A 14285-nucleotide genomic window follows, 5' to 3' on the forward strand; every position below is an offset into this window, starting at 1 on the left:
TGAAGGAGAAGAAAAAGATCTGTACGATACAATACATCGCAGAAAACTGCACCGAAACTGTACGAGCAACACAGTAGAACGTCAGACAGCTGTGCTTAATGTCGGGCGGTTTTTCATTTTGTCAGTCGGCATGTCCTTAAAAATAACATTGACCATTAACTTTTTGTTCGCAGGTGTTTTATTGTCAGATGCACGTGTTTCTGGATGCACGAGTTCGTACAATGAAGGCGCAAATGAAAAAAATGAAACATTAACAAAGCAGTAAATGTATATTACATGATTATACTCTTCAGCATATATACAGGCTGCGTTTTTGTGACACGAAGATATTGATGACAAGAATTGGGTTGGGTGGGGGAGGGGGGGGGGAGGGGGGGTGATTGATGAAGGCTAGGGATGGGTGAGATGGTGAGGAGAATTAATGCTCGCAATCCGGCTGAGAGAGAGAGAGAGAGGGGGGGGGGGGGGGGGGAGGGAGGGAGGGAGGGAGGGAGGGAGGGTAGCGCACCAATTCATTCATCATCTGCTGTCGTTTTGATTGGGATGGGATGGGGAAAGATGCGGACTGAACGCTACCCCTGCAGGCTGGACTTTCAATCTTGCGAAACATCTAAATGACGTGATGCCTGCACCAGCTGCAGAGCCGTCAAACAGCTTTCATTATTCAAGATTACTCAGTAAAGAGTGCTCGTGCCCTGTTGCTACCTAATTACTATGGATTGGGCTAACACAAGGAAATGATTAATTTTTATCGCTCCCTGTTCTTCTGTGGATACTCACCTCACCGGAAGCTGTTACACTTATAAGTCATGCAATTTTACAGTAGTAATAAATAAGTCGCGTGAAGCGATATAATAACATTTAATCAAGCAGTCAGCATCAAAGTAACAGATTAACACCAACAAACAGTCATCGCCGAGACTATATTTAAGATAGTCTCGACTAACCACACCTACAGACCTAGACGGGTCACGCTCGTCTCCGCAAAGTGTGCAAACGCAGTTCTTAGGCCTACTTAATCTATTTTCTGTAATTCTGAGCACATTTGTAGAGTAAACATGACATATGTATATATTTTTGAATTCAGGAGAAATTGAGGAATACGAAACAATCATTTTTAAATCTGTTAGAGAAAATTCGATTTGAATGACAACTTTAATGGGCAAACTAATGAACTAGTTTGTAAGCCTCCAAGCTGAAATGCAATACCAAAGTCCGGGCTTCGTCGAAGATTACTTGACCAAAGTTTCAACCAATTTGGTTGAAAAAGAGAGAGCGTGACAGTGCTGCCTTAACTTTCACAAAAAGCCGGATATGACGTCATCAAAGACATTTATCGAAAAAAACGAAAAACACGTTCTGGGTATATCATACTCAGGAACTCTACTGTGAAATTAATGAATATTGCTCCAGTACCTTTCTCTGAATCGCTCTACACACACACACATACATACATACATACATACATACATACATACACACACACGTACATACACCGCCACCCTCGTCTCGATTCCCCGTCTATGTTAAATCATTTAGTCAAAACTTGACTAAATGTAAAAAGAACAAACAACGCTAATATGTGTACATGTACAACAACGTTAACTTTCATCTTCCAGCATCGAACATCTATATTTGTAAGGAGAAATGGGTTGTTTGTCAGAAGTGTTTTTGCAGAGGGTCACAAGACCAATTCGAATAGATGGTAATCGGTCTTTTGAGAAGTTCATAGGTACAAGCTTTTCTGTCGACATTGGACATTGGATGAAAACTTTTATCAATGTTTGAGGCACGTGCACATGGCACTGGGCGGGTGGGTGTTTGGGTGGTAGGAAAAAGAAGGCAGGAGAAGAGCTCACACCCCTTTCCACAAACTAACACCAACCCACGTATGCATGCACACACACGCATGCACGTACGCACACACACACACACACACACACACACACACACACACACACACACGCACACACACGCACCCACACACACACACACACACACACACACACACACACACACACACAAACACACGCACACACACACGAACACACACGCACCGGCACGGTTGGCCTAGTGGTAAGGCGTCCGCCCCGTGATCGGGAGGTCGTGGGTTCGAACCCCGGCCGGGTCCTACCTAAGACTTTAAAATTGGCTATCTAGTGGCTGCTCCGCCTGGCGTCTGGCATTATGGGGTTAGTGCTAGGACTGGTTGGTCCGGTGTCAGAATAATGTGACTGGGTGAGACATGAAGCCTGTGCTACGACTTCTGTCTTGTGTGTGGCGCACGTTATATGTCAAAGCAGCACCGCCCTGATATGGCCCTTCGTGGTCGGCTGGGCGTTAAGCAAACAACCAAACAAACACGCACCCACACTCACACACACACACACACACAAAAACAAAAACACAAACACACACACACATACATACACACACACACACACACACACACACACACACACACACACACACACACACACACACACACACACATACACACATACACACACACTCACACACACTATTATTACTAGTCTTCTATTTGCTGTACAAAGCAAAGGATCCAGGGCTTAAACGTGACTGTGTTTGACTGCTCACTGACAATGTGATCATGGCGTGGCTTTGTCGTCAAAGGGACATTTGATACTGCTATTGTCACGAAACTCTTGAACAGATTTCTTTACAGAGACCATACACACGTTATACTGTATCGATTCTTGCTCACAGCGCCGCACTGACGCACGCACACACCTACTGAGCTCGAACACATTGTACACGTGTGCAGACACACCCCTCGCTATTGATTGCCTATATTGTCACGTGATAAAGTTTGCCTCAGTAAAAGCAAGAGTATTCACTCTTTCACAAACCATACAAATCCGACAGTTAGTTCCAAACATCGTCCATTCTCAAACTGTATTGGAAGTTTGTGTCGTTAACGACGCGTCATTTTCTGGCATCTCATTTAGAGCAGAGCAGGGAAACAAGGCGATAGAAGCCCGATTACGTTACCGTTATAGTGTTAGTCGATAATTTTCAGTTGTAAGAGTGTATTGTTGAATTGATCATAGGATTGCTGTGAAAAGCGCTATTAACACAAACTTCTGCCTGGCTGCCTGCCTGCCTCTATGTCTGTCTGCTAGTTTGTCTTCCAGGAATCTTTCCCTCCCTCCTGCCCCCCCCCCCCCCCTGTCTCTCCCTCTCTTTTTGTGTCTGTCTGTCTCTGTCTGTCTCTCCCTCTCTCTTTCTTTCTGTATTTCTCTGTCTGCCTTTCCCTCTCCCATTATGCCTCTGTATCTTTATCTCCCAATCTCTGTCTTGCTCTGTCTGCCTCACTCTGTCTGTCTGTCTGTGTCTCTCTCTCTGTCTGTCTGTCTGGCTCGCTCTCTCGCTCTCTCTCTCTCTCTCTCTCTCTCTCTCTCTCTCTCTCTCAACCTCTCTACCTCTCTCAACCTCTCGTTGTTCTATCTGATTTTATATTTTAGTCTCTGTCTCTCTCTGTCTCTCTATCTCTCTGTCTCTGTTTCACACTCTATCTCTCTGTCTCTGTTTCACACTCTCTCTCTCTCTCTCTCTCTCTCTCTCTCTCTCTCTCTCTCTCTCTCTCTCTCTCTCTCTCTCTCTCTCTCTCTCTCCCAACCTCTCTCAACCTCTCAACCTCTATCAACCTCTCGTTGTTTTATCTGATTCTATATTTTAGTCCCCGTTTGTATCTGCTTTACTCGCTCTCGCAAAAAAATCTTGCACACTGATTTACGATAGCAGCAACTCAACAAGTGCGTGGTGAAATTCAAGGAAATCGAAGAAATCATGCACCCTGCAACTCCTTCTGATTCCTCTTCTCGGCACTCCCCTCACATCAGACAGCGTTGGATCAATGTTTCCTCGGACACACATACAGTTTGTGGTATAGTTAATTTTGAAAGGAATAAGACGCCGCCGGGCACACATTCGTTCTTTGGAGAGAAATAAACACGCGAGGGCGCCGCGTCAACCTTTATATCGGATGGAGGGAGAGGGTTGAGGAGGTGAGGGAGTGATCGAAGGGTTGGGGGGGGGGGGGGGGGGACAGAGAGGGAAGGAAGGCTCAAGTCCTCTTGGTCCCCTTATAGAAGCTCCCAGACTTCATTTCCATCCTGAGGGTCCTGCCAAACGGAGATAAGATGATGCTTCCCCCGGCCCTCCGAACTTCCCCCCCCAAGCTCATTGAATGGTGGCAGGAATCAAGAGCTGTCATAGCTCCCTCCCCGCCCCCCCCCCCAGTTTCATTACTTTATCACCCCATTAGTTTATCATCCCATTGCTGAAAAATTCGGATCGCTTCAGCCCAGTGGAAAGCTTTCATCAAATAGAGTCGGACTACCAAGGCGTGTGCGTGCTTTGGTGTAATCAGCCCCCAGGACTTCCGACAGAATGCCCGAGGTCTTTTATGTGCCACGGGGGTGCCGTCTCCAAGTCATCACGTGAAGTTAACCCGTGTCCGTCCCGGCCTGGAATCGAACCCGTGACCCTAGGAACACAAGTTCTGAGCTCTTGGAACTGAGCTACCAGACCCCACGTACATTTTCTCACTGAGTCTGCTTGGACACAAACCTTGCGTGCTGGGTTTGCTCATCGGGTTGCAAGAGCCCACGTCCATTTGGTGTCAACGGTTTATTCCAATGTTGTGCATCGGCGGCATCCCAACCTGCCGCATCCCAGCCTGCCACATCCCATCCTGCCGCACCCAACCTGCCGCATCCCAGCCTGCCGCACCCCAACCTGCCGCATCCCAGCCTGCCGCACCCCACCCTGCCGCATCCCAGCCTGCCGCACCCAACCTGCCGCATCCCAGCCTGCCGCACCGCAACCTGCCGCATCCCAGCCTGCCGCACCCCACCCTGCCGCATCCCACCCTGCCGCACCCCACCCTGCCGCATCCCAGCCTGCCGCACCCCAACCTGCCGCATCCCAGCCTGCCGCACCCCAATCTGCCGCATCCCAGCCTGCCGCACCGCAACCTGCCGCATCCCAGCATGCCGCAATATCGATTTACGTTTGATTAATGGGTGTATCTGAAAATATTTGTTGTAAACTTGATAAAATATAAAAACAGCTAATGAAACTGAATGTTTGCATCAATAGGCACGCAGGTTGGTGTTTTGGTGACTGAACGTTATCATATAGCACACTATCTTTCGTGCAACAACACTGTACTGACAACTTTTTTTTTTAAACATTCAATTCTTTCAACCGCTCACAAGTGCATATTGTTGTTTGAACAGTTGTTGTCCTACATATTGTAACAAAAAACGAGCATATTTTGATGCAACAAGTCGACATTGAATGAACCACTGCAGTTGTTGCAGAAATAGTCTGAACAAAAAATGGTATGCAATAACTGTTTATCTTTTTAAATCAACAAATGTCTTGCCTTTCGGATAACATACACGCCTGAAAACAACGGAGGAACTTTTCATCGTTGTAATCATTTTGTAGACAAAATATCGTGTGATTTTATCCATTCATTTATAAATATGCAGCCTTATCAAAAACTTCAAGTGATGTTTTCTAAAAACCAGGTTTTTCGAGTTAAACAGTTAGTGCTCTGAGGGGACGAAATGTAAATCTACATTGCGGCAGGCTGGGATGCGGCAGGGTGGGGTGCGGTAGGCTGGGATGCGGCAGGTTGGGGTGCGGCAGGCTGGGATGCGGCAGGTTGGGTGCGGCAGGGTGGGATGTGGCAGGCTGGGATGCGGCCAGTTGGGATGACACCTGTGCATCATGCAATCCCGCATTCATGTAGTTGTAGCGATGGAGCGCAAAGAGCCACAGCTTAAAGCTTGTTCCTAAGATCTAAGTAACGTTACATATATCTTCGTACATTTGTCAATGTCGTCTGCAGATTTTTTCTGCGTTTGATCGGAACGAGTGTGATATTTCAGTGTTGATATTTGTTCATTCGAAACGCTAGTTTCGTGGTATAACACAAGACTGTGTTTCCTACAAACGGTTACATTACTTTCAAGCGTTCGAAGCAGAGATTGAAGGGATGGCAACAACAAGTGTTAATGGAGCCAAGAGGGCATTACTAAAATCGGCTTGTAATTCCACATTTAAAAAAAAATCAATGTATTAAACTTTGGGTTGTCCTTTGAATGTCTGTGAAATCCTTTTCTGGCAGAGGTTTTATCTTCCAGTGTCGACGGTTAACGCCATGGGATGACGACTCTGAGGGACTATAACGTTATCAGCGAATTAGTTCCTGTCTCCGAAATGGAGACTGACAATTTTCAAAAAGATTTGAGATAAACACTATTTGTTAAAATAACCTCTGTGTCCAAAAACGAAGTCAAGATGTTCAGTGTTCTAGCTCCAAAATCAAGTCAAGTTTGTCAGTTTTGTGTCTACAAAGTAAAGTCAACTTTGTCCGTTTTAAGATAGATTTCACATGACTGCGGCGAGGCAGCAAACAGTTCATCAATATTATTGGTCTCCTACAGGAACTCAGTATAATAAGGTCAATTTTCAATCAGAATTTTACCACAGAAACCGCGTCTTATTTTTCAAAAAGAAGAGTGTGTAGTAGTTTAATGCAGTCGACACTGCAGCCACTATACGATGATGACAGTAGTCAGGAGCGCCAAACCTTAACAGCGAAATAGCCTTTGTTTCGAAAACGGAGGCAACCTAATCAATTTTTGGACAAGATGTCACCTCCATCTTCCAACCGTTGCTGCATTTAAACGCAGTCGACAGTGTCGTGACGAAACGATGATGACAAAAGTCAGAGGCGCCAAAACCTCATCAACGAAACAGCCTTTCTTTCACCATCCATTCTTATCACCCTGACACCTTTTCCTCCCTTCGTGTCCATCCTATATCTCTCATCCTCCCCCTCATCATCAACGAAACAGCCGTTGTTTCACCATCCATTCTTATTACCCTCACAACTTTTTCTACATGCTTGCTCCCTCCTCTTCCTTCTCTCCATCCTCCTGCCCCCCCCCCCCCCTCCTCACGAAGGGGGCTAAGTGCAGGGCAGCGATGTATTGATTTCTGAAGGGTGAAATCACCACTGGTACTTGTCGCCTGCCGAACAAGAAAACGATGGCCCGCTCTTTACTTTTCATTGGGGGGAAGGAGGTGGGACCCCCCCCCCCCTTGTTATCACCCTTGCCGGTTATTCTTGCGATGGTGTAAGTGTGTTGGGCGTCTTTTGAAACCTCTGATAAGTTTGTGCTGTGAGAGGTTCCCACAGAGCTCTTGCTGGTGTGCAGGCGAAGATGAGATTGCTTTGTACCGAGACCCGGCCGATACAATCACTTGGCAGAAGAGTCGCCATGAAGCGCTTGCTTGGTTGTGGGTCAGAAAAAAACCCTTTTTTTACGAATGGCCGCAACAGATGGTTGGAAGAGGTCTCTTTACATTTGGAGCGTTTGCTAGTTGGGGATTTGTGTGAGGTGTCTGTACGAAAGACCAGTGCAGTCGATTATAAAAAGTGTTTTTGGGGGAAGCATTTCGTCACGCTCTTAAGGTAATTGCCAAATGTCATTTTTTTATGTTTTGAGAAAAACGCAAAAATTTTTCTTTGGTTTGGTTTCTGAACAATCTGCCTCTCATTTTATTTAAAAGTTGCAAACTGCCTATCTCGAGCGGTGACAGCTGGATAAACGTGAGATAAAGAGCTGACAGCAACATTTTCAATCAGCAAAATTGCGCAACATTTTCCACAAAGAGCTTTTGCATACTTTCACATTCACAAAACAAGTCTTCCTGTATCATAAAGAAATAGTGCCAAACTCAAGAAACGAGATCGGCAGTTTTGCTTACGTTACTGCATTCTGATAATCCTCGCTCCACGGCTATCGCCAGTTGTCTCTCTGACCGGACGCGAAAGTCCTGCGCGAATCTATCCAAACCAGAATACAGAGTGATCTCCCATATGTTGTTCCCGAGCAGTGTTCGCGAGACGAAAATTATTGCAGATTGGCCGACTTCGACAGTGATCTCCGTTCTGTTCTTCACAGTTATGATAAAGACATCGTTCTAAGGTCAAAACAAGTCGAAATTTTGGGACTGCTGCCGGAAGGAGACCGTAATATATGGTTGCATCACTGTCAAAAAAATCGTCTGCTCCAGCGAGAGCCGAAACCAAACGGTTGATTATCACGTGACACTTATGCCATATTTAGAGTTGTTTGCACAGTAAAATACATCCGCGAAAAATAGCTCGCTTGAAACTGTCTAAAATAAAAATTCCTCTGTAATTTAAAAATTACAAAACACCATGAAAAATCATTATCGACGATCGCGAATCTGCTTACATCCATAACACATTACAAAAAGCTCTAAATATGTAAAAAAAATCGGTTTCCTTGCCGGACAAGGAAACTCAAGGCATCCTGTCAGGGAGAGAATGAGCCGAACTCATTTTGACCTGAGGTCAGGATGACGTTACCGTGGCAATGGTTTCCGATGGTCTGAGAGTTTGTACTCTCTGACACATGATAGGTACCCTTCCAGTAGCTTCCCTTGTAGGGGGGGGGGTGGTGGGAGGTGTCTGTACGAAAGGCCAATACAGTCGATTATAAAAAGTGTTTTGGGGAAGCATTTGCTAGTTCGGGGGCTGGGTGAGGTGTATGTACCAAAGACTAATACAGTCGGTTATTGGAAGTGTCTTTAGGAAGCGATTATCGGTACTAGTTCGGGGGCTGGGATGATGTTTCTCTGTGCGCATTGACGCTGCCACTGAATTCTAAATTCCGAGACCAGGGGATTTGGAGAGTGTATACACCCCCATCAAGCCAAATTATCCGGGGAATTCCGCTTGTGTATTAAACTCCGTATCTTAACAACGTCCCCATCCCCCCCACCCGACCCCCTCCACTTTACCGCTTATTTATCCAGTTCAGACAGCAGTCGGGCTTTTGATATTTTTGGGAGGGGGTGGGCGTATGTGACCAAGTGGAAAATGCCGCCCTTTGCGAAAGGAAAACCCTAGACATAGATTTGATTGGTTACATGATTGTTTGCATGGCAAGGAAGATCTCTTCAACCCAAGGCCGATAAAGCTGCTGGGCAAATCTGAGTGTCGGTTGCACAAAGCGGCGATCAAGCGCAGGATGCTGTTCCCATACCGACTATTTTTCGGACGCTTTCTCGCTTCCCGTGTTGCTTTACAAACGTGCGCTGCTAGTTCTTTGCAAGTTGGTAATTGAAAGCACACACAGAGGGACCGCTTACATGGAGCATCAGGGATGAAACATGTTGAAAGATGTGAGAAGAGACAGCAGAGAGGCTCCCCCCTTTTTACATTTCGTCAAGTTTCGAAGCCGGATACCCGGCGAAGCGGGTATTCATCTAGTGTATGTATGCATGTATACATGTGTGTGTGTGTGTGTGTATGTGTGTGTGTGTGTGTGTGTGTGTGTGTGTGTGTGTGTGTGTGTGTGTGTGTGTGTGTGTGTATGTGTGTGTGTGTGTACAGCGATTTAGAGAAAATTACCGGACCGATTTTCATGAAACTTTACATGAGAGTTCCTGAGTATAATATCCCCACCAGTGTTTTTCATTTTTTTGATAAATGTCTTTGATGACGTCATATCCCGCTTTTTGTGAAAGTTGAGGCGGCACTGTCATGCTCTCATTTTTCAACCAAATTGGTTGAAATTTGGGTCAAGTAATCGTCGACGAAGCCCGGACTTTGGTATTGCATTTCAGCTTGGAGGCTTAAGAATTAATTAATGAGTTTGCTCATTAAAGTTGTCATATAAAATCGATATTTCGCAAACAGATTTGAAATTGATTGCGTTGTATTCTTCATCTTTTCCTGAATTCAAAAATATATAGAAATGTCATGTTTACTCTAAAATTGTGCTCAGAATGAAAGGAAATACGTTCAGTAAGTATACTACGGACGCGTGTTTCGCGGAGGCGAGCGTGACCCGTCTCGGTCTTCGGTATGGTTAGCCGAGACTATCTGAATGTAGTCTCGGCGATGATTGGTTTGTGGTGTTGATCTTGACTAAATGTCTTTATATCGCTTCACGCGACTTGTTGTTTTTATCCGGGGGTGGAGGATGAGGGCTGAGTATCCATAGCTGAGGGAATGGGTAATTCCTTTCGGACCTGTGAGCTGCTGTCTCGCATGATCCATTTTACTGACAGCAGCTGTGGACTAGAGGACCAGACCACTGAACACATCCTCCAGCGATGCACCATCCTTGAGAGTCTGAGAAAAACCGTGTGGCCAACTGCAGTCTCCCTCCACTGCAAGCTGTACGGAGGAAAGGAAGACCTGGAGAAGACGGCATCATTCGTCTCGCTGTCCGGGCTGACAATATAACTAGTGTGATCGACAAGAAGAAGAAGAACTGACAGCAGAGAGAGAGAGAGAGAGAGAGAGAGAGAGAGAGAGAGAGAGAGAGAGAGAGAGAGAGAGAGAGACAGAGAGAGAGACAGAGAGAGAGACAGAGAGCGAGAGACTCGGAGACAGAAAGACAATGACAAATCTTTATTTTTCGAAGGTGACAAGAATAACCATAGGTATGCTTTTTTGCATCTGGCCCTCGCCCTAAAGAGGGACTAAACTATTTTACTATAACTATGACTAGGGAAAAAAAAAGGTTACATAAAAACATTAATGGTAGAACATATAAGTTTATGTACATGAAGCGCATTATGTAGAAGCATTGTAGATCATAAGGTAGTGTTCAAAATTGGGTGTAAAGCAATGAAGATAAACGGAAAGTAACCCAACAATACATTAGCTCAGCAAAACAATGTATTACAGAGCCAAATCTTCGTGATTTTGTCACAATAAACCATAATTCCGATAATGAACAACTGTATACAAAGAAACATACCAATCAAGTTTATTTAGAGAGAGATAGAGAGAGATAGAGAGAGAGAGAGAGAGAGAGAGAGAGAGAGAGAGAGAGAGAGAGAGAGAGAGAGAGAGAGAGAGAAAGGTCCTACAAAAAAAAAGGGGGGGGGGGTGTTCAACTGTAACACATTTCCGTCTTTATCTTCTGTTCTGCTTTTTTGTCCAACCAGCGTTTTTTTCCAGCACGGCCGGCTTACAAATTGGAAATCTTGAGAGTAAATCAGACGAGAAGACAGGATGCCTGACACATGTATCCTCTGAGGAAACAATGCGCATTTTAAGCCCAAAAGCGACGGAAACAAATGAACGGAATTAAGAGTGAATTACGGGGAAAAACGGGGCATAATCGTAAATCAAAAGCAAGCTGATTGTTTTGCACTCAAAACGGTGTGGTTGTGCATCTCGTCTGTAATGTTTCCCATTTCAGTTTCAAACCTCGGATCGGTATTTTAACCAAGTTTTGTTTCCCATTCTCCAATTCCCAAAAGCAATTAAGACCATTTCTAAAATAATTTGTAATTTGTCCCACTCTCTTCCCCCTTAGAGGATAGCTAGGCTTCTCGCTTTTATTTTGTCTGTGGCACAAACGACCTTGGAATTTCCTCAAGGGAGGTAATGCTCCCGAAATTCTTATCTCCCTTTAGTCAGATTCATTTTTACCAGCCTGTCGAAAACTCATCTCGTTTCAGCGTGGAATAGAGTCTCTTGGGGACTGAGCCGGTAATCAGGGAGAAGACAGAAAGTAATGATGATGAAATGAGTGTCCTGCTGGAGTTACGGCCCTTCGTGCTTTCCGGTAGGTGGCGCCGGCAGGGAAAAGAGATCCGCCGGCACGTGACTTATGCATATTGAGGGTATGCAAGGTGTACATTCCCGGCTATCGTATTGTGTTTTTGCTTGCATGAGGTGTAATTATGTTATTAACTGGTTTTGACATTGGAGGAGAAACTGCTGCTGCTTCTGTTTGCTTCTGTTGCTGCTACTACTACTACTTTTACTACATGTACTATTACTACTGAATCACTGCAACACACATGCATGCCCTCCACCACCGCCACTACCACCAATAAAACTACAAACACCATCTCTACAAGCAACACAAATGCGCACGAGCCACCCTTACCGCCACAACATCAACACTATAGTCAACGGCGACCAAAAAACACACAAAAACACAAAAAACAAACAACTGAGTCAGCAAAAAAACACAAGAAAAAGAGCACGCGCTGAATAACCATGGACACACACCAACAAAAACTGCGAAAAGGCTTATTTTGTTAATGCGATAAAAAAAGAAAAAAAAGAAAGGGGAAACAACGCACCGAAAAATCATACAAGAAAACAAAACTCTGTAAAAATGCTTTTTGTTAATATCACAAGGGGTTTCACGCCATGGGCACAAGTCATGAGGTCACCAATGGTCCGGCGCTGTGCTCAATCCACAAGGGACAACACAAAAAGCTCGCTGCAGCAGCAGCTTGAATTATGCCATGTTCGTGCAGTTTTTATGAAGCTGTCGGCTGTTTTCTTGTCATCCTTTATCACACTCATCCATTACAAATCTGCCGGGAAATGCCGAAGTTTAAATGTGTCGCCCTTTGGGATATGACAGGGTTTAAAGCTGCGGTCACTGAATAGAAGAGTTGTTTTGTTTGGAAACAGTTTGTTTGAATAGAGCTGGTTGGGACATTTTTGGGGTCGTGGAGAGAGAGAGAGAGAGAGAGAGAGAGAGAGAGAGAGAGAGAGAGAGAGAGAGAGAGAGAGAGAGAGACAGACAGACAGACAGACAGATAGACAGATAGACAGACAGAGACAGGCAGACAGACAGACAGACAGACTGTGTGTTTAAACTAGTGTTATTGTAACTGGAAACGACTTGAGTATGTGAGCCGTCCTTACCTCAATAGCCATATACACGAACGCCCATTCTACAAACTACTTTTCCTTTTCGCGTATTTTCAATTATTTTCAATTTTAGTTTAAATGCGCCGTTGCACCACTATACGACATTTCTTTAGAAAAACATGTGCACGCTTTGTAAGAACAGTTGCAGATGAAAACCCGTAAAGTACTTAGTTTAACTTGCCCAAGGCGCTTGTGTCAACTGTTTATGCTTTGAGATTGCGAAAGAAAAAGTGTTGCTGCATTCAACTCTTAAAAGTAAGAAAAGGGAAAATAAACAACACACTCACCACATAAAAAACACACACACACACACACACACACACACACACACACACACACACACACACACACACACACACACACACACACACACACACACACACACACACACACACACACATTGACGCACGCACTCACGCACGCAGGTATTCCTGTTCTCACATTCGAGTTGTACGAATTACCTTGTGAATCATTCTTTAAAGGCACAATCAGCCTCCCGTAAACCATCACAGACACTGTCAGGCTTTTACACACAGTACAAACACCCTTTCATTTAAACACTCACCGCTTGAGAACATCCTAGGTGCCCTCCGTAAAGAGCGAGCAATTTTCAAAGAATTTATTTTTGCGTGGTTTATCTTACCCCTGAGCCATCGTGAACCCGTGTGATCCAGTTTCTTTTTTTCTCACAATTTAGTCGTCAGTTTGTGATTTCAATGCGACTCGCTGTGAGCTTATCTGCAATAGCACGTTATTGTGTACCTCTGAATCTAAAACGCAACAAACGGCTGCGAGTCACACGAACTGGAGCGGTGGCGTTTGTCCGTTGAGAGGAACTGGAGCTATGCAGAACCGTCGTCTGCTACGAGAAAGACGTTTTGCGTGACACGTTTCCGGGCTTTTCTTTTTTCAAACTTTCAAAACTTCGAATTGTACTCATCTTGTCTTGATGAAAAAAGAATTCTTCTATGATTAAAGAATGTTTGTGTAACAAGCAAGCTGTCGATTTATTATTTAGATTTTAAAAGTTAGGTCTAGCGCCAAAAGGAGGCGCCCGATTATGATACTGAACAATCCGGCTGGCCACGCAAAAATTAATTCTTTGAAAATTGCTCGCTCTTTACGTAGGGCACCTAGGGCTAGGATGTTCTCAAGCAGTGAGTGTTTAAACAAAAGGGTGTTTGTACTGTGTGTAAAAGCCTGACAGTATCTGTGATGGTTTACGGGAGGCTTAGTGCGCCTTTTATTAAAAAAACAAACAAGAAAGGTTAACATTTTGGAACGTTTAATTCAGGCCCAAACAGCACGTTCAAATCATTCTTCTTGCGAGGAAAAACACAAGTATCAAATGCAATAGCTTGAAATGTACCCGGACATACTCGTGTCGCTAAAAGAGCATTGGTAATCTGTGCAGCGAACGAGTGTCGTTAAAAAGTGATAGCCTGACAGTCAACATGCACGGTCACAACTCGTCTTCAGAAAGTTCACACTGAGCTCAGTTAATTTGATCCAC

General features: G+C 44.7%; 1 protein-coding gene and 1 long non-coding RNA gene across 6 annotated transcripts in view; one reads left to right on the forward strand and one right to left on the reverse strand.

The window, feature by feature from the left end:
* The window catches only part of LOC138970587 (uncharacterized), a 32662-nt gene extending 22262 nt beyond the window's left edge, over positions 1-10400 (forward strand). For all 5 annotated transcript variants that reach the window (XM_070343061.1, XM_070343055.1, XM_070343072.1 and 2 more), the window contains one exon: positions 10153-10400. In XM_070343061.1, the coding sequence (XP_070199162.1) occupies positions 10153-10327 (175 nt within the window). In that variant the 3' untranslated portion in view covers positions 10328-10400. The remainder of the gene's footprint in view (positions 1-10152) is intronic.
* LOC138970656 (uncharacterized) overlaps positions 1-14285 on the reverse strand; it is a 273936-nt gene that overhangs the window by 252833 nt on the left and 6818 nt on the right. The gene's annotated exons all lie outside the window — the stretch shown is intronic.

This window comes from Littorina saxatilis, linkage group LG1, assembly GCF_037325665.1.
Source record: "Littorina saxatilis isolate snail1 linkage group LG1, US_GU_Lsax_2.0, whole genome shotgun sequence".
In the NCBI taxonomy this organism is placed as follows: domain Eukaryota; kingdom Metazoa; phylum Mollusca; class Gastropoda; order Littorinimorpha; family Littorinidae; genus Littorina; species Littorina saxatilis.